This window comes from Pseudophryne corroboree, chromosome 8, assembly GCF_028390025.1.
Source record: "Pseudophryne corroboree isolate aPseCor3 chromosome 8, aPseCor3.hap2, whole genome shotgun sequence".
In the NCBI taxonomy this organism is placed as follows: domain Eukaryota; kingdom Metazoa; phylum Chordata; class Amphibia; order Anura; family Myobatrachidae; genus Pseudophryne; species Pseudophryne corroboree.
In genome coordinates this window covers 9,498,842-9,526,018 of record NC_086451.1, presented here as the reverse complement: position 1 = coordinate 9,526,018, position 27,177 = coordinate 9,498,842, and the positions used below count along the sequence as shown (strand labels likewise).

Below are 27,177 nucleotides of genomic sequence, written 5' to 3'. Positions count from 1 at the left end.
AAGATGTGGTTTATTTAGCTAATTGTGTCATTTTCATTCCTTCTGGCCACAGCCCGGCAATGACAGCACACTGGGTAATTAACAAGCTGCAAACTGAAGGGATTCACTGATTAATTAGAGTTTATTAGTGGATATTATTAAATGTGAAAGATGGGAAACATCTGGTGGGCGTAACGCTGAAACGGAGCGAGGCCTCAGTACAGTCAGACTGTAACGTACTGCTAATGTAGCTACGCTCATGTGCGAGGTACATGCTTGGGGCTCATTCACATATAGCGCAGGTTATCCATCACACCACACTGCAGGCATGTAACGAGGCCTGTGGTTATGAAACTACAAATCCCAGCATGCCCTGCCAGAAACCACCGATATGCTAGGACTTATAGCTCCATACAAGTTAGTTATCAATCATTAACCCCACAAAATTAAAAAACGACCTGATTCAAATATTAAACAAGATATTTTTTTATTACTGAATATACAGATAGAGCAGAATGTGTTGCAGTGAACGATACACCCTGTGGGCGGATTAAATGGAGGATCCATTTGCGTGAAAGGCTTAGATGTGAATCAAACAAGCTACAGTAACTACATCCCCCGTCCATATTTCGTGCCAATTGCTGCCACAAACTCTGCTCCAGCTGTAGGAACCTGTCCTCTAAACCTGCCTCGTTCAGGTGTATAAACCTTTAATCAAATGTAGACGTGTTCCGTATCTGCAGTTACTGAAACGACTGGAAACTTCCATAGTGGTTGCCGGTCAGCATGAAATACAAATTTCTCAGGCATCAATTTAGCGCCACCCAATGGTCAAAAATTCTGAAAAAAAGATTATAATACAGACTGTTCTTTTTAATAAACAGAAAAAGAACATTTAAAGCAAAAGAGCTATTTGGGATAGAGTCAAATAACCACGCATCGCGCGGTATTGATTTGAGGAAACCCTCCCTCATTTTTGCAAACATCAGCAAAGTTTACCTGCTGGATAACCCGCGTTGTATAAACATGCAAATCTTCAACGGAAACAGTCCGCTAATTGCATGTCGCCCTATATGTGGCTGCCTTATCCTCCAGAAGTGGCACCGAACAGGAAACTCAATTACAATACACCGCCAAAGTTTGCAAATCAGTATCTTGGGAACCAGACCATTCCACCAAATGATAAAATGACGCCATTATGCGCTGTACTTGTAAATTCACAGTGCGCAGAGTTTACGACTATCCGTTGGTTCTGCTTTGTAGTCTCACGGACAGCAAATGATACGGAGAACATCCTGCGGTAGAATTCTGCAGCAGAACGCGGAAACGGGTGACCAGAACTCGGCCCAATCACCTGTAGTCATATTACACGGCATCCCCGGTCAGACGGCTGTGCTCGCCGCGCACATCTTCTCTATGGGAAGGCCTAAAGGTTTTCCTATGTAAAAATAAAACTAGGTTATACAGTGCTCAGCAGCTTTTAAACATGGCAGCTGTCAGCAAAGGGAAGTGACTGATTGCAGGACACGCTTTGTTAAATATAAACCGCAGCTATTTCGAGCACACGTAAGGGATCCATCATCGGTAATGACTGGGGACGCAAGTGCTCCAGATAAGGGGGTCTTGCAGTACTTCCGAGCATTTTGAAATGTTATTGGGAATACTTCAGGCATGGTAATATATATTCCCAATTATATTTTAAAAAGGACCCCTGTGCACCCTCTAGCATGAATTTAGCAGTGCTCCTCACAGTGACGTGAGCGTGACAGGATTACTGGTAAACATTGATTATGTACATCCTGTATATATTCCAGTGACCTATGTATTGCTTACACCCGTTACACAAATACTTCATATGTCAGTATCCATTACCTTAGTTACATGTATCTTTCATGGGTTCCGAGTGACCCCAAGTCTAGGGGCCCACACTGCACATAGGTGATACTTAAAAATCAGAGTAAAACACTTAGCCGGCCCTGTCAAGTTGTGTTCTTATTCTTATATCCTCCTTGGAGTTCTGCAGATGTATCGGAACTGTAGCCAAACAGTTCCTAACAGCGTTTGGTTATAATGAGAGGATTCCGGATAACCTCGCCACAATCTTGGTCTTACTCGCAAGGTCACCGGTCATCCACTTCACTCTCCTTTGCTGCCACAGGAATAGCCAACGCGTTTCCCCCCCGATCTGGGGTCTTTTTCAAGGTATAAGATCGAATACCTTGAAAAAGACCCCAGATCGGGGTGGAAACGCGGCACCCTTCTCTCTTAATCCACCTACCCATTTGGAAATAACCATATAGGGTTCTTTAGGAGACGCAATGTACTTGGCGCTTATTCGTCCTAACAGATTTCTTTTTGTTTTCTAATTTACAGCGCCAAGTAGAAGACCATTCCGGACGTCCATGACTTCCGCCTGTAGCGTCAGGACCATGACCTCTCTGAGCGCCGCTGTTTTCTTTCTGCTTGTGGTTGCGGGAAACACGCATGGGGGCAGCACCCAAGAATTCCAGAACAGCGACGGCTCGGAGCAAGAATTCATTTACGTCAACAGAGAGAGGCGGTCGGCAGAATCGTCAGACAAATGCAGCTACACGTTTATCGTGCCCCAGCAGAAAGTCACCGGGGCAATTTGTGTGAACTCCAAAGAGCAGGACACGGTCTTCCAGAGTCAGACGCAGAAGCAAGAGATCGAATACATGAACACGGAGCTCCTGAAGCAGAAGAGACAAATCGAAACTCTGCAGCAGCTGGTGGAGGTGGACGGCGGCATCGTCAATGAGGTCAAGCTCTTGCGGAAAGAGAGCCGCAACATGAACTCTCGGGTCACTCAGCTGTACATGCAGCTCCTGCACGAGATCATCAGGAAGAGGGACAACGCGCTGGAGCTCTCGCAGCTAGAAAACAAAGTTCTCAACCAAACTGCAGAAATGTTACAGCTGACCAATAAGTACAAGGACCTAGAACATAAATATCAACACTTAGCCTCCCTGGCAAGCAACCAGTCTATTGTCATTGCCCAGCTGGAAGAGCACTGCCAGAAGGTGCCACAAACCAGGCCAATACCGCAACCTCCCCAACAGCCCAACAAGGTCTACCTGCCGCCCAACTACAACCGCATCAACCAAATATCTACCAATGAGATTCAAGGAGACCAAAACTTAAAGGTGATTCCGCCTCCTCTGCCCACAATGCCTTCCGTCACCAGCATTCCGACGTCCACAGACAAACCTTCAGGTGAGTCAACCCCACCGGTGCCCTGTATAAAAATGTTAGACCATAATAAATTGCGTTCAATGTTATGTAGACCCTCTCTGACCAGCATTGGAGTAAATATCTGCCTGACACCTTCTCACTAGCGGTTAGGACATTACAGAGCCGCGATCCATCAAACATCATCTGTAGGTGTCTCATGAGAGCTTCTGCTTTGCTGCAATGGGGCAGGTTACTAGTCCCACCAAACATCATCTGTAGGTGTCTCATGAGATCTTCTGCTTTGCTGCAATGGGGCAGGTTACTAGTCCCACCAAACATCATCTGTAGGTGTCTCATGAGATCTTCTGCTTTGCTGCAATAGGGCAGGTTACTAGTCCCACCAAACATCATCTGTAGGTGTCTCATGAGATCTTCTGCTTTGCTGCAATAGGGCAGGTTACTAGTCCCACCAAACATCATCTGTAGGTGTCTCATGAGATCTTCTGCTTTGCTGCAATAGGGCAGGTTACTAGTCCCACCAAACATCATCTGTAGGTGTCTCATGAGATCTTCTGCTTTGCTGCAATAGGGCAGGTTACTAGTCCCACCAAACATCATCTGTAGGTGTCTCATGAGATCTTCTGCTTTGCTGCAATAGGGCAGGTTACTAGAAGGATGTCTACAATATATGAGGACAGTAATGCAGAGGACTCTGGTAAGATGACAGCACCACTCGTGGTTTCTATGAAGTTAAGTACTTCTGCATAAACAGAAACACAACGAACAAATCAAGAAAAAAGTGACTTACTAGACAGAGCGTTGCAGGACGTAATCCTCATATAAGTAACAGGGAGGCAGAGCCCTGGGGCTAGGAGCCATTGTGAGCAGTGAGGAGGAAATACCGGTATAAGTATGGGAAGTAAAAGCATATGAGGAGAGGGCCCTGCTCGTGGAAGCTTACATTCTAAAGGGGAGGGGTAGTCGGGTGACACAGATGGGATAGACAGTGAGCATAGGGCGGAGGGTTAGGATGAGAGCAGGATGGCACTGATGAAGAAGTAGATCTTGAGAGCCCACTTGAATTGTTATAGAGCGGTGGAGAGTCTGATAGGGAGAGGTAGAGAGTTCCAGAGGTAGGGAGCAGCACGCGCAAAATCTTGGGAGGTGGAGGTCGGTGGGGAGGGTTGAGGAGTATCGAGAGGCGGTAGCTTGCGAGGCCTATATCCTTCTGGAGGTTTACGTTATGGACTTCTAGACCATGTTAATGGAAGTAATGCAAGCGAAGCCATACAAATAGTTTATTAGCAATGACCACTTTTGAAAACACACATCCAAGTGAATCTCTGAAAAGTCAGCTTTGGCAAAACACACATCCATCAACTTCTATTACTATCATCCTATGTACGTCAAGCAACTGGCTTCCAGTCAATCTATTAAGCCCAAACATACATATTCGCCAATAGAAAATGGTACATGTGAGCTTCAGTTGTTCCACTCCAGACGGAACATAACCATGTGACTTGCGTTATAGCCACCAGCCCACTTGGGTCTTGGGTTTCGCCCGTAGTGTTTCTGTCTGGCCCGGTATCGGGGAGACTGCAGACTCTCTCAGGAGTCAGGGAAATCACCCAGTATAGATAAAACCTTGCGGTCACTACATGAAAGTACAACTGCAATGCATTACGTTAGCCGTTATCTGCCACAATCACTGCGCGTTCGGAGCGGATACACAGCTGCAGGCCGCCATTTCCCTTTTCCACTGAAGCCCGAAAACTGCTATGCAAAATATTCTTATAGATATTATTTGATCTGGAAGATACGATCTTACGGATACATTATAGCACACACCTCATATTTCACAGGCATGACAACACTTGCAGCCTACTGCAGATGAATATGTGTCAAGTACTTTCAAATGTCAAAACAGAAGCCTCCGACAGGGTAAAATGTTTGCAATCTTGTCTGACAGATGGAAACTTCGCAGATGGGTTCATTCAGCGCTTACAACATTCCCCAGCATTTTTTGTTTTACAATTTTCTCTCCTTTTCTTTGACAATTTTCCGTTGTCATTAAACGGACACAGAGAGGAAAGAATCTGCCGCAACAATCTGGGAAGACAGACGCCGCTTACAGGGACATAGCTGGAAATTGAACTTAATTAGGACACGTAATTAAAGTCTCAGAGAGCTGCCAACCTCTGAACTTAGTCCAAGCATGTTGGCAGAGATACTGGCGCTTGGAAAAGGGATTAAGTGAAGAATTGCTGCAAATTCGGAATATTGTAGACTTGGTATGTAAGGAACAATCGGACGGAAATTTTGACATCGGCGCCAAAGTTCTTCACTCCCAATAATGCTCCATATTAAGCATTTTCCTTCTGTAATTGTATAAACAACAGAGAGTAGACAGAATGCGGCCGAGACTCCGATGTGACAAGATGACGTTAGGAGCTTCGCATTAAAGTGAAATTAAATCTTCTGCGGTAACCCTAAAATTTGAAAGCAAATTAATTCAAATAGACAATTCCACCTTTAGTCCCATACTCTAATTATAAAGGGGAGGCGGCCTTTTATTTAAAATGGTAATAAATAAATTCCATTCATTTTAACTGAAACCTATGGGGACTGCTTATAGCGGAGTCTGGTGATTATGCGTGCATCACAGTCGCACTGCGCACGCGTCAAGGTTCCATAGTGATGTTACTCGCAGAGAGAATTTATTCATAAAGTGAATGACAGTCAGGAACTTTTCGGGGGCGATTATGGGGAGTGGGGGCAAAAAAGCAAATGTGTCGCGACCAGTGGCGGCTAGAGAGGAAAGGCTGCAGCGCAGTCCAAAATTCAAGTAGGTGCGCCACACCGACTGCCACCCCAACCGCTGCCAAACATCACCAGCCGGGACTCACTGGCAGTTGACGTGGCTCCTCTATTTGAATATTGTACTGCGCTACAGCCGCACCTCTGGTTGGGGCGTCTCAGCCTACAACTGCAATACCGTATGCAGAAAACATGGCAGCAACGTCTCAATTCCGGCAGCCAATCTGCGTGACCAAAGAGTCGCAGAGATGGTCGGTTGTTGAAGGATCTGTGGCTGCAGCTGCATGTTTGTACACAATTGCTTGGATCCGCGATACCGCCGCATTTCCAGTCGGCAGTTTTAGCATATATTCGCACACCCACTGTGGACGGGATTGCGGCTGTAAATGCATTGGCGCCCATCCCTGCACCAGGCAGTTATCGTCTCTCGCGGCAGACTCTGCTGAGCGTCATATAGCTAAAGGGGAAAGTATTGGCTTATTTACTTTCATATCGTTTGTATAAATAGTTTCGCGCGGATACTATCCTGAGCGGCGAGTCGGTGCAGGCTGCAGATGCAGGTTGTTTACAGGCAGAGAAACAGGTTCCTCCGCCTGTCCACATCTCAGCAATATCTTATGTGCGCCAAAAAACGTATCCCACCGACTAAAACCTACATGTCGGCACTCCTCTGACTGACGCTAAGGGCGTCACTACCGACCACATGTAGAATTTTATATACCAGTAGAGTCGTTTTGCAACTGATCACCTCTGTGTCGTTTAGGAGACAGGTGACCAATGAGGAGCTGGACGCATTGCGGGCATGGAACAAAGGGGGTCATTCAGAGTTGATCGCTCGCTGCCGTTTTTCGCAGCATAGCGATCAGGCTAAAAACCGGCTGTTCTGCGCATGTGTATGGGCCGCAGGGCGCACGCGCCAAGTAATTTCACATAAAACTATGCAATTTTACACAGGGGCGAGCGACGCTTTTCAGTCGCACTGTTGATCGGTGTGTGACTTGACAGGAAGTGGGTGTTTCTGGGCGGAAACTGGCCGTTCTCCGGGAGTGTGCTAAAAAACGCAGGCGTGTCAGGCTAAAACGCAGGAGTGGCTGGAGAAACGGGGGAGTGGCTGGCCGAACGCAGGGCGTGTTTGTGACGTCAAAGCAGGAACTAAACAGACTGAAGTGATCGCAATCTAGGAGTAGGTCTGGAGCTTCTCAGAAACTGCAGGAAAAGATTTTCGAGCAATTCTGCTAATCTTTCGTTCGCTATTCTGCTAATCTAAGATACACTCCCAGAGGGTGGCGGCCTAGCGTGTGCAATGCTGCTAAAAGCAGTTAGCGAGCGAACAACTCGGAATGAGGGCCAAAATACGCATATTTGCTCGCAGGCAGAGGTGAGCCGTACGCTTTGTTACGACTGCGCACTTGCACCAGCGCTCTCCCTGGTGTAACAGATGCGTCTGAAAACATGGTAATTACGTTGTTTGTTTCTGACGTTTGTGTAGTACCCCTGGGACTGATGCGGTTTAGAGGAGTTTGACGCAAGCCCATTTGCGGAGCATATTTTGCCTATCTTTGAGCTGCACACCGAATCCATTCCTTCGCCTCCCGCGTGACTCCATGAACCTGCGGCCTTCCAAAGTTTGTCGCTTAGAAACAAATAGTTCAGTCCTAGAAAACTTTGCGAGCGTGGAGACGTCAGGATGTCCACGAGGGCCGATCTCACCAGGGGGCATCCCCTAAACTACCAGAAACTCCTCTACTTTCTCTGGAACCCGGTGAGTTTCCAGGTGCTCAGACCACAGCTACAACCTCTTGTTTTCTTACTCTGCGGCATGAGACGCTATTGTAATTACTTTGGACGGCGGCGGACTCTGGGGAGTAGAGTTTGGGAGGAAGGGAAGTTGACCCAACAGGTTTGAATGTTTTGGCCCACCACCGGAGGTCGTGTGTCTGTCACCGGGGTCGGTGTTAAAAAAAAATTCCTCCGGATAGAACGAAAACCTTCAGGCGAGCAGAGCTGTCAATCAGCGCTCTGCAAAACGGGATGTCATCGCGCAGCAGAGCCATGTTCCGCTTTGCTTTTTCGGCCATGCCCAATAGTTTTTCACACCACACGATAATATAACATTCTAAACCTCCAAACGGACGAACAAGTGACATTTATAGTATTAGGGGAGTTTCTGTAAAATAATACATTCATACAGAAGAATACGGCGACTCTAAGAGGACTTCCTCACAGCAAAGCATCACAGAAGTCTGCGCAGATTAACTATAGTAGTGCGGAGACTGTCAATCATATCTGCCGGAGCGCCAACGTCCAGTCTGCCGGCGCTGTCTACGCGTTACGATTCAAGGAAAGGAAAGGATCACAGTGTATTCGGCAGAAGGAGAGGGAATGTTGTATAATATTCCAGGAACCGCAGTGCTACTAATGTGACCTGGCCGTGCGCGCTGCTGCCTCTGTTTGTTGTGCTACGGCTATAGAAACACAGGACGGTCCGAGGGCGCACCCAGAACAATGACCTACTGCTGGAGACCACACAGAGAAGTGTTTGTACAACATTAAAAACGTAGGCAGCCAAAACACTTAGAGGCGAAGGACCAGCGGACGGAGCCAAGGCAGAAATCCGTACACAGATGAAACGGGAACACAGCAATCACCCCAGGTCCGTGTTGTAATTGCCAAAAGCATTGCACCATCGGCCTCATTTGGCAAGCAATGCTGACCTCATGCGTTAAATATGGATATTAAAGGAACGCTCCAATCAGAGCAATAAAAAAACAGAAGGGGATTCAGAAATCTGAAGCAATGCGATTAGTTAAAGTTGCAGTGGGGCGTGTACAAGGCAATACATCAAGATAGGGGACAGGCCCTTTAAACGTTCGTTACATACAGTATTAGGAGACTAGACTAGTAGGATCATTTGGATTTTTGTTCAACAAAAGTCTGTTTCAGTCATTGCATTCGGTAAAGCAGGACGACGTCACCCTGTCGGCACTGGCGTGGGGCCTCGCTATAGCGGGGACGTGAGGAAGAGCAGGTTACAGTATATAATGCAATAAGCCAAGCAGCAGCTTCCGGGGCATAGCGCCAATATTGTGCTATTAATTTCATGCACAAATTAGTGAACAGATGGGGTGTCCGGTAAGGACGGGGAGAGCCGGCCAATTTTCAGGGAAGCACTGCCCGATCATCCGCGCTAAACCCACAAGAGCTGGAGAGGGACCAGCGGCGGCCTTGTTACACGGATATGACTTTATGGCTAATTTGTACTGCAGACATAGGATCCAGAGAATGACATATGGGCGATTTAGTGACTGCAGAAATAACAGCAAAGGTTACGGAAAGATGTAAAATGAAATGCCGGTGGTAAGTATGGCCGTAAGGCGGAATTACAAAGGCTCTGGGCTGTAAATGCTAATGCGGCTTTAAACATCTTGACTATATTACTGGGTTCAAAAAAATGTAAACTTTAAACATTGGGAGAATAAAAGATGCATTGTGTACAATAAGCCGCCAGAGACAGGAGGGGAATAATATATAGGTACTGACAGGTGACCTTTCCCCTCTGCACCTCCTTCCTGACGGCTGACTGGAAAATGCAAACAGTGTGGTGACTGAGGGGTTCTATGAACCAAGCACTGGAGAAAGATAAAGTACCAACCAACCAGCTCCTAATTGTCATTTTTAAACACAGCCTGTAACACGGCAGTTAGAAGCTGATTGGCTAGAACTTTATCTCTCTCCACAGCTTAGTAAATAGATCCCTTACTCTGGGACATTTAGCGCAGTACTCAGCCACATCCATCCGAGCCCTAAGTGAAGCTCTCACCCTAAACTCTGTCGCAAACACGGGTTAAACCCCTGAACAACTCGCATGCACACGAGTGAAAACATACAAACTCCACACAGATAGTGCTCTGGTCAACATGTAACGCATGGCGCAGCAATGCGAGGCAGCAAAGCTACCCACTGTGCCATCGTGCCAATCATCTTCCAGTGTTCATAATGTGTAATAGAAGCCACACAGATTATTATGAAAGACGTCAATGGTTTTACGTTTATTATATTTCATTTTCTTCCTTCTACTTGCTTTTTGCACCATGGTTGGCATGTGAGGTAAAGCGCCACTGATTTCATGTGTAGTCGCATTGCCCAATGGCAGCACCAGTCTGAGAGACGGTTCCATACGTATTACTTAGATTTTTGGACATCTGGCGTCCTGTAAGGCTGTAACTCCTACGGGAGCGCTATATGTCTCTCTCCTTCAGCAAACACTGCCGATCAATAGTTATATATCCATCGCGAATGAAATCACCTCCCGACAACAGGAACAGCCAGGAGTTTACATGACTCCATCTGCCCCCAAAGCGTGACCTCGCGGCTCTCGGCCTGTTTGTGTGAGGGATTTGGGTGTTTACGCGGGCGAGCTGTGTACATGAAACACCTCACAAACCAACCGGGGACAAAGTGACTTCACTTATGAAGCAGCAGACAGAGGAGTTCCACCGCCTCCAGATTTCATCCTGACGGTTTCGCGTCTCCTCTGTTCTCTGCCCCGGCCTTGTTTATCCAGAGGAAACAGGATGTGAGAATTCCCAAATGATCCTGACCTTGTCGGATGGAATTTATAAGATGCTTTTTTATAGCCCACTTTATCGTTTGTATCCAGCGCCATGGGAACCGGAGCTCCAGGATCCGCTGGTCTGTACGGTGATGGGAGACGCGTGACTGGCGATTTGTCACTGTCACTGCGATAGACGAGCGCATCTGCTGACAACGTAACCTTTAATCAGCACGGAGAGAGGAGGAGAAGGAGGGAAGCCAGACGTCACAGGGATATTATAGACACAGCGCCAAGCTAGCATCCATTACGGAATGATAGTAATCCTTGGAATATTATAGTTATCCGTAGTAACTGCTAACATATTATACAAGGGCTGTGTAATACCAGCATCAACTCACAGATGCATGCTATGGTCATCTGGCCCAGCCCAGAAGAGCTTACAATCTACGAGCACTTGGATAAGTCCTGGAACGCAGTGTTGTACATGAGACCCCATAATGCTGCGGTTATAATGACCGTCAGGGAGCAAGGATAAAGCGCTCACAGATGGAATCGGTTGCACGTTCCGTAATGGAAGCATCGAAACGTCAATACCCTCGTCTCCTGCGTCAGAAGGGACAAATAATCACCACGGAATAACAAAGTATCATGGAGTTAGTTGGGAATGTGGTCTGTCTTGCAGGATTGTGGTTTCTAATTCAATTTGGCTGTTTATGGGGCACAAAGCCTTCGCAGATACTGGCATATTGTGATTATATACAGATGTCTTTTGTTTATTACATGGAACAAAGTTTTCTCTACACCTGACCAGCCGGCCATCTACCATATAACATATTATAACATCGCTGATGGACGTGGCAGAGGGCCTCCTCACCTACAGAGCGGGAGATTAGGGAGAGGGGGCCCGAGGTCTTGAGTACAACCAGGACTTCTTCAGTCTAGACAGCAATCAGGGCTCCTGACGGACAGAGGACTTGCAGGACACATTTAGTACAAGACCCAGGCAGATTATCTATAGCACCATCACATACAGGCTGCTTGGCATAAATCCATGCTCAGGAATGAATGGTTAATTGCCTGAGAGCCATAAGTGAGTAGTTTAAGGGTGGCGACGTTCTTGCCCTAATACTAAAAACCTCTTACGGGTTATCTGGAGTTTATCGGCCTTTTCCATCTTTCCAGTGGGTCTGGACTGAAATCACTCCCGTCTCAAACGCACTCGTTTTACTGCGTCGCGTGTGGAAAGTACATTAATTGTGGCCTGAAGTGTTCTCGTACTCCGTCCCATATCTGCCTCTCGCTGTGTCTGGTTTATCCTGGCACAGGGTCCGAACTTCCACATAACTCCTTTTCCAGGTGAGAGAAAATGTTCTTATTCCACATCAACGCAGGATCCAAGCCCCACTCCTAATGTACAATACCAAGGCCTGTATAATCCCATCTGCAGGATAAAGGGAGAACATCCTGTGACCGAGCATGGATTATTTTCTCATATACTGGTGTGGACAGAGCTAACGCCCAGAGTACACTCTTCCATAGAGCGTTTCAGAGAGATGCCAAAGCAGTCCGTCTGAGGGGTATGCCATAAAACTGGGCAACAGTCAATGGCCCGTACGATAGATCGATAGATCGATCGATCGATAGATAGACAGGTTTGCTCCCTGGTGGGCGGAGAGTGAGGATGCTATCACTGTGTTGCACCTGGGTGTGGTATGGAAGGTAGACAGTGTCTAGGTTGACCACTTTTGGTCGACAGGGTCTCTAGGTCGACGTGAGTTTTTTAATGGGTTTTTTGTGTAATTTTCTTCGTAGAGTGACCGGGAACCCCAATTAGTGCACCGCTTCTCTCGCCACGCTTCGGGCAAGGTAGTCCACGTTGATCGTAAAGTATGAAAAGGTTCAAAAAAAGAAAAAATTTGTGAAAAACTCATGTCGACCTTTTCACCTGTCGACCTAGAGACCCTGTCGACCTAGTTACTGTCGACCAATAGTGGTCAACCTAGTTACTGTCAACCTAGAGACCGGATCCCGTTGCACCTACACGGCACAACCTAATACCCCTTTCACATCGTACAAATAACCCGGTATCGACGCGGCATATTGCCGTGTCGAAACGGGTCAGTGTGCGATGTGAAAGCACCTTTGCCGAATTAGCGGGTCGCCTGACCCGGTAATTCAACCCGGTTAAAAAGAAAATAAGAATTTACTTACCGATAATTCTATTTCTCGGAGTCCGTAGTGGATGCTGGGGTTCCTGAAAGGACCATGGGGAATAGCGGCTCCGCAGGAGACAGGGCACAAAAAGTAAAGCTTTTCCAGATCAGGTGGTGTGCACTGGCTCCTCCCCCTATGACCCTCCTCCAGACTCCAGTTAGGTACTGTGCCCGGACGAGCGTACACAATAAGGGAGGATTTTGAATCCCGGGTAAGACTCATACCAGCCACACCAATCACACCGTACAACTTGTGATCTAAACCCAGTTAACAGTATGATAACAAAAGGAGCCTCTGAAAGACGGCTTCCTACAACAATAACCCGATTTTTGTAACAATAACTATGTACAAGTATTGCAGAATAATCCGCACTTGGGATGGGCGCCCAGCATCCACTACGGACTCCGAGAAATAGAATTATCGGTAAGTAAATTCTTATTTTCTCTATCGTCCTAGTGGATGCTGGGGTTCCTGAAAGGACCATGGGGATTATACCAAAGCTCCCAAACGGGCGGGAGAGTGCGGATGACTCTGCAGCACCGAATGAGAGAACTCCAGGTCCTCTTTTGCCAGGGTATCAAATTTGTAAAATTTTACAAACGTGTTCTCCCCCGACCACGTAGCTGCTCGGCAGAGTTGTAATGCCGAGACCCCTCGGGCAGCCGCCCAAGATGAGCCCACCTTCCTTGTGGAATGGGCATTTACATATTTTTTGCTGTGGCAAGCCTGCCACAGAATGTGCAAGCTGAATTGTACTACAAATCCAACGAGCAATAGTCTGCTTAGAAGCAGGAGCACCCAGCTTGTTGGGTGCATACAGGATAAACAGCAAGTCAGATTTCCTGACTCCAGCCGACCTGGAAACTATATTTTCAGGGTCCTGACAACATCCAGCAACTTGGAGTCCTCCAAGTCCCTAGTAGCCGCAGGCACCACAATAAGCTGGTTCAGGTGAAACGCTGACACCACCTTAGGGAGAAACTGGGGACGAGTCCACAGCTTTGCTCTGTCCGAATGGACAATCAGATATGGCTTTGTGAGATAAAGCCGCCAATTCTGACACTCGCCTGGCCGAGGCCAGGACCAACAGCATGGTCACTTTCCATGTGAGATATATCAAATCCACAGATTTGAGTTGTTTAAAAACAATGTGATTTTAGGAATCCCAAACTACGTTGAGATCGCCCAGTGCCACTGGAGACATCAAAAAGGGGTTGTATATGCAGTACTCCCTTAACAACTTCTGGACTTCAGGAACTGAAGCCAATTTCTTTCTGGAAGAAAATCGACCGGTCGAAATTTGAACCTTAATGGACCCCAATTTGAGACCCATATACACTCCTGCTTGCAGGAAATGTAGGAATTAACCTAGTTGAAATTCTTCCGTGGAGCCTTCCTGGCCTCACACCATGGAACATATTTTCACCTAAGCGGTGATAATGTTGTGCGGTCACCTCCTTCCTGGCTCTGACCAGGGTAGGGATGACCTCTTCCGGAATGCCTTTTTCCCTTAGGATCCGGCGTTCACCCGCCCTGGCGTCAACGCAGCTGCGGTAAGTCATGGAACAGACATGATTCTTGCTGAATCAAGATCCTTTCTAGTATCTCTTGAAGTTCCGGGTACCAAGTTCTTCTTGGCCCAAACCGGAACCCCGAGTATAGTTCTTACTCCTCTCCTTCCTATCATTCTCCATACACTGGGTATGAAAAGCAGAGGAGGGAACACATACACCGACTGGTACACCCACGGTGTTACCAGAGCGTCCCAGCTATTGCCTGAGGGTCTCTAGAACTGGCGCTTCATGTGGGACGCCATCATAACCACCTTTGGTCTTTCCCAACGGTTTACAAACATGTGGAAACTTCCAGATGAAGTTCCCACTTTTCCGGGTGGAATTCATTTATGCTGAGGAAATCTTCCTAGTTGTCCACTCCCGGAATGAACACTGCTGACAGTGTTATCACATGATCTTTCGCCCAGCGAAGAATCCTTGCTGTCATTGCCCTCCTGCTTCTTGTGCCGCCCCGTCTGTTTACGTGGGCGACTGCCATGATGATGTCCTACTGGATCAGCACCGGTTGACTTTGAAGCAGAGGTCTTCCTAGGCTCAGAGCATCGTAAATTGCCCTTAGCTCCAGTATATTCATGTGGAGAGAAATCTCCAGACTTGACCACACTTCCTTGGAAATTTCTTCCTTGTGTGACTGTTCCCCAGCCTCTCAGGCTGGCATCCGTGGTCACCAGAACACAGTCCTGAATGCTGAATGTGCTGCCCTCTAGAAGATGAGCACTCTGCAGCCCCCACAGAAGAGACACCCTTGTCCTTGGAGACAGGGTTATCCGCTGATGCATCTGAAGATGCGATCCGGACCATTCGTCCAGCAAATCCCCCTGAAAAGTTTTTGCGTGAGATCTGCCGAATGGAATCGCTTCGTAAGAAGCCACCATTTTTCCCAGGACTCCTGTGCATTGATGCACTGATACTTGGCCTGGATTTAGGAGGTTTCTGACTAGGTCGGATAACTCCCTGGCTTTCCCCTCCAGGAGAAATACCTCTTTCTGGACTATGCCCAGAATCATTCCTAGGAACAGCAGACGTATCATCGGAAAACAGCTGCGATTTTTGGAATATTTAGAATCCACTCGTGCTGTCGTAGAACTACTTTAGATAGTTCTTTTCCGACCTCCAACTGTTCTCTGGAAACTTGTCCCTTTCAGGATATCGTCCAAGTAAGGGATAATTAAGATGCCTTTCTTCTTTTAAGAATCATCTTTTCGGCCATTACCTTGGTAAAGGCCCGGGGTGCCGTGGATAATTCAACGGCAGCGTCTGAAACTGATATTGACAGTTCTGTATCACGAACCAGAGGTACCCTTGTTGAGAAGGGCAAATTTGGACATGGAGGTAATCCTTGATGTCCAGGGACACCATATAGTCCCCTTTTTTCCGGTTCTCTATCACTGCTCTGAGTGACTCCATCTTGATTTGAACCTTTTTATGTAAGTGTTCAAAGATTTCAGATTTAGACTATGTCTCACCAAGCCGTCTGGCTTCAGTACCACAATATAGTGTGGAGGACTAATACCCTTTTCCTTGTTGTAGGAGGGGTACTTTGATTATCACCTGCTGGAAATACAGCTTGTGAATTTTTTCCCAATACTGCCTCCTTGTCGGAGGGAGCCGTTGGTAAAGCAGGCTTCAGGAACCTGCGAGGAAAAAATGTCTCGACTCTCCAATCTGTACCCCTGGGATAATACTTGTATGATCTAGGGGTCAACTTGCGAGTGATCCCACTGCGCGCTGAGACTCTTGAGACTACCCCCCCACTGGTGGAGGGCTTCTTTTCCTGGGAAGGGGCTGCCTGCTGCAGTCTACTTCCCTTTCCTCTATGTCTGGGCAGATATGACTGGCCTTTTGCCCGCTTGCCCACATGGGAACGGAAGGATTGAGGCTGAAAAGACAGTGTCTTTTTCTGCTGAGATGTAACTTGGGGTAAAAAGGTTGGATTTCCCAGCTGTGGCCGTGGCCTTCCATGTGCCGTATGGGATCTGTATCACCTGACCACTGTCGTGTCCATGACATCTTCTGGGAGATATGGACAACGCACTTATCTTGATGCCAGAGTGCAAATATCCCTCTGTGCATCTCGCATACATATATATAGAATGCATCCTATTAAATGCTCTATATCAATAAAATATTTTTAGTCAGGGAATTCGACCAAGCCAACCCAGCACTGCATCTCCAGGCTGATGGCGATCGCTGGTCGCAGTATAACCACCGTCTGTGTGTATATACTTTTTAGGATATTTTTCCAGCTGCCTATCAGCTGGCTCCTTGAGGGCGGCCGTATTTGGAGACGGTAACGCCACTTGATAAGTGTGTGAGCGCCTTATCCACCCTAATGGGTGCTTCCCAACGCGCCCTAACTTCTGGCGGGAAAAGGTATAACGCCAATATTTGCTATCGGGGTAAACCCACGCATCATCACACACTTCATTTTATTTTATCTGATTCAGGAAAAACTACAGGTAGTTTTTTCACTTCCACATAATACCCTTTTCTGTGGTACTTGTAGTATCAGAAATATGTAACAGCTCCTTCATTGCCCTTAACGTGTGGCCCTAATGAGGAATACGTTTGTTTATTCACCGTCGACACTGGATTCAGTGTCCGTGTCTGTGTCTGTGTCGACCGACTGAGGTAAATGGGCGTTTTTTATAAAAAAACCCTGACGGTGTTTCTGAGACGCCTGGACCGTTACTAATTGTTTGTCGGTCGTCTCATGTCGTCAACCGACCTTGCAGCGTGTTGACATTCTCACGTAATTCCCTAAATAAGCCATCCATTCCGGTGTCGACTCCCTAGAGAGTGACATCACCATTACAGGCAATTTCTCCGCCTCCTCCAGCATCGTCCTCATACATGTCGACACACACGTACCGACACACAGCACACACACCTGGAATGCTCTGACAGAGGACAGGACCCCACTAGCCCTTTGGAGAGACAGAGGGAGAGTTTGCCAGCACACACCAAAAAACGCTATAATTACATAGGGACAACCTTATATAAGTGTTTCTCCCTAATAGCATCTTTATATATATATTTATATCGCCAATTTGTGCCCCCCCTCTCTGTTTAAACCCTGTTTCTGTAGTGCAGTGCAGGGGAGAGCCTGGGAGCCTTCTCTCCAGCCTTTCTGTGAGAGAAAAAATGGCGCCGTGTGCTGAGGAGATAGGCCCCGCCCCTTTTACGGCGGGCTCGTCTCCCGCTCTTTAGTGAAGTTTGGCAGGGGTTAAATATCTCCATATAGCCTCTGGGGGCTATATGTGAGGTATTTTTAGCCAGTATATAGGTTTACATTTGCCTCCCAGGGCGCCCCCCCCCAGCGCCCTGCACCCTCAGTGACAGCGTGTGAAGTGTGCTGAGAGGAAAATGGCGCACAGCTGCAGTGCTGTGCGCTACCTTTAGAAGACTGTCAGAGTCTTCAGCCGCCGATTCTGGACCTCTTCTAACTTCAGCATCTGCAAGGGGGCCGGCGGCGCGGCTCCGGTGACCATCCAGGCTGTACCTGTGATCGTCCCTCTGGAGCTAATGTCCAGTAGCCAAGAAGCCAATCCATCCTGCACGCAGGTGAGTTCACTTCTTCTCCCCTCAGTCCCTCGTTGCAGTGATCCTGTTGCCAGCAGGACTCACTGTAAAATAAAAAACCTAAGCTAAACTTTCTCTAAGCAGCTCTTTAGGAGAGCCACCTAGATTGCACCCTTCTCGGCCGGGCACAAAAATCTAACTGGAGTCTGGAGGAGGGTCATAGGGGGAGGAGCCAGTGCACACCACCTGATCTGGAAAAGCTTTACTTTTTGTGCCCTGTCTCCTGCGGAGCCGCTATTCCCCATGGTCCTTTCAGGAACCCCAGCATCCACTAGGACGATAGAGAAAAGTTATTACCGGTTTGATTACCGGGTCAGGTGCAGTGTGAATGGGAGCCGTTCCGATGCGACACGGCTCCCATTCACAGCATAGGGAGAGGCGGCGCAGGAGATGAGCTTATCTCCCAGCGCCGCCTCCACCCCCGCCCCTGCTGCGCCCCCCCGCTGCTATGGCAACCGACCCGGTATATTGCCGGGTCGGAAAGCCAGCAGAGAAGAGCAAATGCCGGATCCCACCCGGTAAGGACACGTTTCTCTTACCGGGTGGGATCCGGCATTTGCGATCTGAAAGCGGCATTAGGGAGCTTGAGAGACTCCTAGGGGAGTGAGGGTGAACACCATCATTGCAGGGAGTCTCCCTAACATATGTCTGTACGTATATACAGATAAGGGCGCACTCGTGTGAATAACATGTGTTTCCCACCTTACAATAAATAATGTTGCTTTTGCTTTGGTTTTAAAACAGTGATAAAATACATTGATCGCTCCTTCAGTCTCACATTTCTTCTATCATAAAGCAATGTTTTTTATACTGTGTACTTTGTTATATAAAGGACATGACATCTCGGTTTATTACGTGCTTAGGGTTAGTTTTTGAACCACAGTATAAAACAATCTGAAAAAAAAAAAGTCATTTTGATGGACATGTCCCCAGCTAATGGCAGATTAGATAAATGGGAAGGGGCTTTCTCATGGGGCTGTAGTGCCGTCTATTAGTTTGCAGTAGAAAGAGACAAGTAGACTAGAAACCGCCGAATGCCCCGAATGACGCACTGTGATACTGTGGGTCCAATACGGTATAATAATAGCCTTCGAGGTATCATCAATGCAGAGACCTGTTACAGCAAAGGCAACTATTATATCTGTAACATCCTGATGCTAAATCACTTGAATTATCTATTAAAAAAAAAAAAAAAAAATTTGACAAAAAAAAAAAAAACACAAAAAGTTGAGGGGAAGAAATCTAGAGCATAAAGTGTGGCCTGAATCAGTCACGTACAAACTCCACCAGAATCTTGTGGCGTATTCTATTGGTCGCATGAGATTTCAGCACACAGGTGGTAATAACCGGCCGATGTTACGTGGTCTTTCCTTTTCGTGGCTATTACCCAGGGCTTAGCGTGTTTTTCATGGTGTCGTCTCCTTTTCCTGTTAGGTCCCTGGAGAGACTGTCTGCAAGCGATTGAGGACGGGCATGACACAAGCGGCATATACCTGGTGAAGCCGGATAACACCAACAGGCTGATGCAGGTGTGGTGCGATCAGAGGCAGGACCCCGGAGGATGGACAGTCGTCCAGAGGAGACTCGATGGCTCCGTTAACTTCTTCAGAAACTGGGAAACGTACAAAGTGAGTACAGATGGGACACGTACCGGGAGGGGAGATGGCGGACATTATTCTGAGAATCTAGATTATGTTTCTGACACTCTTAGTTAGCCTGAAGGGTATTTACATACATGAGAGGAGGCACCTTCCACCTCCCCTTACCCCACAGTAGCAGACACTTGGGTATTCCAGCGTTTGCCCAGTACTGTGACTGAGAAACTCTCCCGGATAGCATCTATAGGAGTGTGTGAGACCTGCTGGTTGGTGGAATCCAATGCGGGGACCAAAATGACAGAAGACTCCTGATTGGACAAGTGATGGGTCATCCAATCAGGGGCAAGCTGATATTTCTATACGCATGCTAAACTCTCGTACAACATGGAAGCAGAGGCCCAGCGTAGGTCCACTATGGGAACTAACCAATGTACTAGTGTTGGGTAATAGGGATTATTTATACCCTTTTCACGCCTAAATGACAAGTCCAAACCCCTTTCTCACCGCAAGTTGGACCTGGGTCATTCCTGCCTCGTCGCCTTCACACTGTACCCATGTCTAGGGATGGCCATCGCCCATCGATGATCCCGAATCATCGATCGTCTTTGGCCAATGTATAATACTTTAGCCATCGATGAAGGAGAACCAGATGATTTACCCTTCATTGATGGCATGGCATAACCAAATATATATAATTTTTTTTATTTAACTTGGTGCCGGGACACGGAGCATAGCTCCACCACCCCGCACCCACGGCCCTGATTGGCCAGCTCAATACTAAACCGATGGTTCCCTTACAGATGGTTTCCCACCATCGAGGTTATCCATCAATGGTAACATCGATGGTAACCCACCGATGGCCATCCCTACCCGTGTCTGCCCTGCATGTCACTTCCGTGAGGCGGGCCTCTGCATGTGCAGCCAATCAGCAGCTTTTAAATGTAACCCAGGTCAAATAACCGGGTCATGCCTTTCACGATGCAGTTTTTCTGGGTTGGTCTCGGGGAAATCCAAGGTTTCCACCAGGATCAAATTCCCGGGGCACCAAACCCAGGTTGACCCTTTCACACAAATTCCCGGGTCAGGAGCTCCACGTGAAAACAAGGGAATTAGTGTTTATTTTGCATGCACCAATTAGATTTCAGCTACCCTACACTGTAACTCCACCACCGCCATCTACAAAACACAACCAGCTCAGTGTAAACATACGCTGACTGCATATAAATACAGTAAATGTGAGCAGCTATTATAGACTGCTTATAGACCTCATGTTAGACCCGTACAGTTAGGACTGGTCAGTATGGGTGACAGGGTGGGGTAGGGCATGCCCCTGTACTAACCGCAGCCAACCCAACCCACCATACGGCACATCTATTGGAGATGGCTAGATGACATATGCTTGCAAAAGTCTCTAATTAAGAACATTTATTTATCTGGGTGACTAAATGTTAGCGCCTGCTGAAGGATTACTCTAGGTCCTAGTCCTGGGCAGGGGTCATCTGGTCAGTTCCTCACTCGCCTCTCTCCCTTTCCCTACACAGCAAGGATTTGGGAACATCGATGGCGAGTACTGGCTGGGCCTGGAGAACATCTACTGGCTGACCAACCAAGCCAACTACAAGCTGCTAATCACCATGGAGGACTGGCAAGGGCGCAAGACGTTTGCGGAGTACGCCAGCTTCCGCCTGGAACCGGAAAGCGAATTCTACAAGCTGAGACTGGGGCGCTATAACGGAAACGCTGGCGACTCTTTCACCTGGCATAATGGCAAGCAGTTCACCACCTTGGACAGAGACCATGACGTATACACAGGTAAACATGCTCCGTAACTGTATATTACATCTACCTTACGCCTAATGTATGCCGGTCTTACTGAAATTAATACATCACCCACCAAAAAGTCACTGGCATCCTTAAGGTGCCTTAATGCATCACCGGTAGCAGCCCCCTATAATTACAGTGCGTGTTGACCTACTAGTAACATCTGGTATGCCTTAGACAAAGGGATATTTAATATCGTATAACTAGAACCAAGAATTTGCGACTGGTCCCTAAAACAAGACAAACCCAAAAATGAACAATCTATAAAACAGGATAATTAAAGGAGGAGGTGATTTAGCCACAAACAGGGCAATACTGAGCTGCACTACCATATATGTGTCAGTGTCCACTACATTGGTGACTGATTACAGAGTATAACGTTCAATGTTCTCTTCCAGGTAACTGTGCCCATTACCAGAAGGGAGGATGGTGGTATAACGCATGTGCTCACTCCAACCTCAACGGCGTCTGGTATAGAGGTGGACATTACCGCAGCCGCTACCAAGATGGCGTCTACTGGGCGGAGTTCCGAGGTGGATCATACTCCCTAAAGAAGGTCATTATGATGATCAGACCAAACCCCAATACTTTCCATTGAGAACAGAACCTATGACCAGAGAAAGACTCCTGAGATTGGCGGCACGGCACAGAAAGCTATGCCGAAATCAGCGTCCGTCACATAAGACTGACCTGTCTGCCAGTACTGTAAGAAGACATTTTTGTTGAGGGCTTGCTGCCTATTCTCACAAACAAACCCTTCCTGCAACAGGTGCGTTCATAACACGCACCTAACGCAATAGGAATACAAAACCCAAAAACGTATAACCCCCCCAGATGGCCCATATGTCTATCTCCCTCTGTAAACCAACCCGGAAAAGACCCAAACAAAACCTGGCTACAGACGAAACATACACGGGCCCTAGCTTAGGATATTTAAAGTACTATGTACTAATATAAACCTTGTATTATCATTTTGGGTTTTATCGACACAGGAAATGACATCCAATGAATTTACGTAGCAACGAAAGTAGAACGCTGGTCTATGTTTCCTATACATCGCATTATGTTAATTTACCGGCCCTGGGATAAAAGGACATGATGTCATCAACCAGACAGGCTGATGTCATGAACCAGACGGGCTCTGTACAAACCGATGGGGGCTAGCCGCCATCTTGAATGTTGTGCACTCATCACAATGTACTGTATCTGTAAGCTCTCCTTCATTCTGTGACCTCTAGAACACATACAGCTGATCAGGGAACTACGCGTTTTGCTATAACCAAACCACCTACCTGTAAAGTATTTAGAGAAACATGTAAATATATATTTTTGCAAGCAATACAAACGTATAACATACACTACACTCAATAATATCTAGAGATCTTAGATTGAGATCCTCGCAAGTTCCCTCCCAGCCATTATTAATTTGACGCTATATACGCGACCGCCAACCCTTGCGTAAAGGCTATAATAATAGAAAAGGGTGTCCAACTTTGCAGGCAAACGACGGGTGCCTAAAACATATTTAAACTTGCGGTATTTGAGAAATGTAGATTTATACAGAAATAGGTTTTCCAAAATTTGGGTATATGAAAAAGAAATTTGTTTAAAAAAAAAACATTATTGTATTTATTCTAAATTGCAAGTGGCGGAGGCGACTTAATATCACGTATCTGAACACATTTAACACTTACCATGTAAATAATAAACCGTTTTCAATATATCTAGTTTTCAGATTTATTATACATGAAACAACTGAGTGTAACACGTTTCTCTTAAGTAGATATTTGTCTGTAAAAGGTCTCATCTTGAATACAACAGGGGGGGGGGGGGGGGGAGTTATATTTGCAAAGCAAAAAGTTTGGTATTGACGATAGCAACCAGATTCTGGGTATCAATTTTCTAGCGCAAGTTAGAAAATAAAATCACATCTTACTGACGGTTATGAATAGCAGGGAACATAAGGATATTACAGAATATGGAGACATTGTCTGGGCAATGAAGAACGTCCGATGATGAAAGTAAAGGTAAGTGTCACAGCGGTCTGTACAGGCGACAGGGCTGTTCGGCGCATTATTAAACATTTATCCACCCGGAGTAATGAGCAGTATCCAAAATCTGGGAGTAAATGCTGTCTGACATTTTATCTTACATATTAAGAATCTCCAACATTGTGATACTGAGAAGAACGCCATAGTACGGTTGCATGACCGCCGGCAGCCATTGGTGGGACAAGGACACCCCCCCCCCCCATGTACACTGAACCCACCCACCATATACACAGTGCACCCTCATACCCCCTCCATATAGTGCCCCTATATATACAGGGCACCCCCCTCCTCCATATACTACATACCCTGCACCCCCTCCTCCATATACTGCTCCCACCATATACTGCATACTCTGCACCCCCTCCTCCATATACTGCTCCCACCATATACAGTATACTCTGCACCCCTCCTCCATATACTGCATACTCTGCACCCCCTCCTCCATATACTGCATACTCTGCACCCCCTCCTCCATATACTGCATACTCTGCACCCCCTCCTCCATATACTGCTCCCACCATATACTGCATACTCTGCACCTCCTCCTCCATATACTGCATACTCTGCACCCCCTCCTCCATATACTGCATACTCTGCACCCCCTCCTCCATATACTGCATACTCTGCACCCCCTCCTCCATATACTGCATACTCTGCACCCCCTCCTCCATATACTGCATACTCTGCACCCCCTCCTCCATATACTGCATACTCTGCACCCCCTCCTCCATATACTGCATACTCTGCACCCCCTCCTCCATATACTGCATACTCTGCACCCCCTCCTCCATATACTGCATACTCTGCACCCCCTCCTCCATATACTGCATACTCTGCACCCCCTCCTCCATATACTGCATACTCTGCACCCCCTCCTCCATATAGTGCATACTCTGCACCCCCTCCTCCATATACTGCATACTCTGCACCCCCTCCTCCATATACTGCATACTCTGCACCCCCTCCTCCATATACTGCATACTCTGCACCCCCTCCTCCATATAGTGCATACTCTGCACCTCCTCCTCCATATACTGCATACTCTGCACCCCCTCCTCCATATAGTGCATACTTTGCAACCCCTCCTCCATATACTGCATACTCTGCACCCCCTCCTCCATATACTGCATACTCTGCACCCCCTCCTCCATATACTACATACTCTGCAACCCCTCCTCCATATACTGCATACTCTAGTCTGCAACTCCTCCTCCATACACTGCATACTCTGCACCCCCTCCTCCATATACTGCATACTCTGCACCCCCTCCTCCATATACTGCATACTCTGCACCCCCTCCTCCATATACTGCATACTCTGCACCCCCTCCTCCATATACTGCATACTCTAGTCTGCAACTCCTCCTCCATACACTGCATACTCTGCACCCCCTCCTCCATATACTGCATACTCTGCACCCCCTCCTCCATATACTGCATACTCTGCACCCCCTCCTCCATATACTGCATACTCTGCACCCCCTCCTCCATATAGTGCATACTCTGCACCCCCTCCTCCATATACTGCATACTCTGCACCCCCTCCTCCATATACTGCATACTCTGCACCCCCTCCTCCATATACTGCATACTCTGCACCCCCTCCTCCATATACTGCATACTCTGCACCCCCTCCTCCATATACTGCATACTCTGCACCCCCTCCTCCATATACTGCATACTCTGCACCCCCTCCTCCATATACTGCATACTCTGCACCCCCTCCTCCATATACTGCATACTCTACCCCCTCCTCCATATACTGCATACTCTACCCCCTCCTCCATATACTGCATACTCTGCACCCCCTCATCCATATACTGCATACTCTGCACCCCCTCCTCCATATAGTGCATACTCTGCACCTCCTCCTCCATATACGGCATACTCTGCACCCCCTCCTCCATATAGTGCATACTTTGCAACCCCTCCTCTATATACTGCATACTCTGCACCCCCTCCTCCATATAGTGCATACTCTGCACCCCCTCCTCCATATACTGCATACTCTGCAACCCCTCCTCCATATACTGCATACTCTACCCCCTCCTCCATATACTGCATACTCTGCACCCCCTCATCCATATACTGCATACTCTGCACCCCCTCCTCCATATAGTGCATACTCTGCACCTCCTCCTCCATATACGGCATACTCTGCACCCCCTCCTCCATATAGTGCATACTTTGCAACCCCTCCTCTATATACTGCATACTCTGCACCCCCTCCTCCATATAGTGCATACTCTGCACCCCCTCCTCCATATACTGCATACTCTGCACCCCCTCCTCCATATACTGCATACTCTACCCCCTCCTCCATATACTGCATACTCTACCCCCTCCTCCATATACTGCATACTCTGCACCCCCTCATCCATATACTGCATACTCTGCACCCCCTCCTCCATATAGTGCATACTCTGCACCTCCTCCTCCATATAAGGCATACTCTGCACCCCCTCCTCCATATAGTGCATACTTTGCAACCCCTCCTCTATATACTGCATACTCTGCACCCCCTCCTCCATATAGTGCATACTCTGCACCCCCTCCTCCATATACTGCATACTCTGCACCCCCTCCTCCATATACTGCATACTCTAGTCTGCAACTCCTCCTCCATATACTGCATACTCTGCACCCCCTCCTCCATATACTGCATACTCTGCAACCCCTCCTCCATATACTGCATACTCTAGTCTGCAACTCCTCCTCCATATACTGCATACTCTGCACCCCCTCCTCCATATACTGCATACTCTGCACCCCTCCTCCATATACTATGCTGCAACCCCAGGTTACTTGCCATCCTGGGACTCAGCAACAAGTAGCGGCAGTTCCAGGAAACAGATGTAGGAACCGCCAGACAGTCCTGCAGCACTCAGAGAGGATGCACCGGGGACACGTTGGCTACTTACCCGCAGAGGGAGAAGGTGAATCAGTCTGGCAGGAAGGGGTGAGACATACTTGCCTACTGTCCCGGAATGGCCGGGAGGCTCCCGAAAATCGGGTGACCCTCCCGGCCCCCCCGGAAGAGCAGGCAAGTTTCCCGATTCGTGGGGTCCCCCTGCCCGTCCGCGTCAGTTGATGACGCGATTCTTGCTGAATCGCGTCATCATAGCCACGCCCCCCGCAGTGTAATGCCGGTGATCGCGGCATTACAGAGCGGGGGCGTGGCTTAAAAGAGGCATCATGACCCCGCCCTTTCTCCGCCCCCATTCCGCCCTTTCTCCGCCCCGTCCCGCCTCCGGCCCACCCCCTCCTCGACGTCACAGCCTCCCCTGCCCGTCCTCTGAGCCGACCTGGCTGCTCTCTCCCGCAGAGAGCAGCCAGAATGTAGGTAAGTATGGGGTGAGACCCTGTGTGGGGCGAGCAGTACTGTGACTGGAAGGAGGAGGGCTCGGCGCTCGGGCTGCAGATGATGCGGGTGAGGAGGAGGCAGATAACCGGCTCAGCTGCCTTATAAGTACTGCGTAGGAGAGGCGGGGTCCTGTGCTTGCCCCTCCCACCCCCCCGCACAGGCCATGCCCAGGCCTCCCCGGCCAACTGCTGGTGGCTATTGGTGTCCTCTACCCCCAGACTGGGCAAGAGCTGTACAGGGACTGGTAAACTTACACGTGCCAGTACTGGTGTATACAGTGTAGCACCATTATGGCCTGCCTATTACACATATACAGCATCTATATTTAGAAAAGGCTAACGCCACACACACACACTCAGCATGACAGAGACCAGCTCTAAGCTGCAGGACTTCCAGAAACCCGGCAGCTCCTGTGAGTAATGACTTTCCC

The 27,177-nt window shown here is 47.9% G+C and overlaps 2 protein-coding genes across 7 annotated transcripts in view; one reads left to right on the top strand and one right to left on the bottom strand.

Annotated features, from left to right (window-relative positions):
• ANGPTL2 (angiopoietin like 2) overlaps nt 1-23,055 on the top strand; it is a 260,169-nt gene extending 237,114 nt beyond the window's left edge. The window contains exons 2-5 of the mRNA XM_063935885.1: nt 2,353-3,213; nt 19,348-19,541; nt 21,053-21,323; nt 21,731-23,055. Coding sequence (XP_063791955.1) covers nt 2,382-3,213; nt 19,348-19,541; nt 21,053-21,323; nt 21,731-21,930 — 1,497 coding nt within the window. The 5' untranslated portion in view covers nt 2,353-2,381 and the 3' untranslated portion in view covers nt 21,931-23,055. The remainder of the gene's footprint in view (nt 1-2,352; nt 3,214-19,347; nt 19,542-21,052; nt 21,324-21,730) is intronic.
• The window catches only part of RALGPS1 (Ral GEF with PH domain and SH3 binding motif 1), a 552,121-nt gene that overhangs the window by 293,632 nt on the left and 231,312 nt on the right, over nt 1-27,177 (bottom strand). The gene's annotated exons all lie outside the window — the stretch shown is intronic.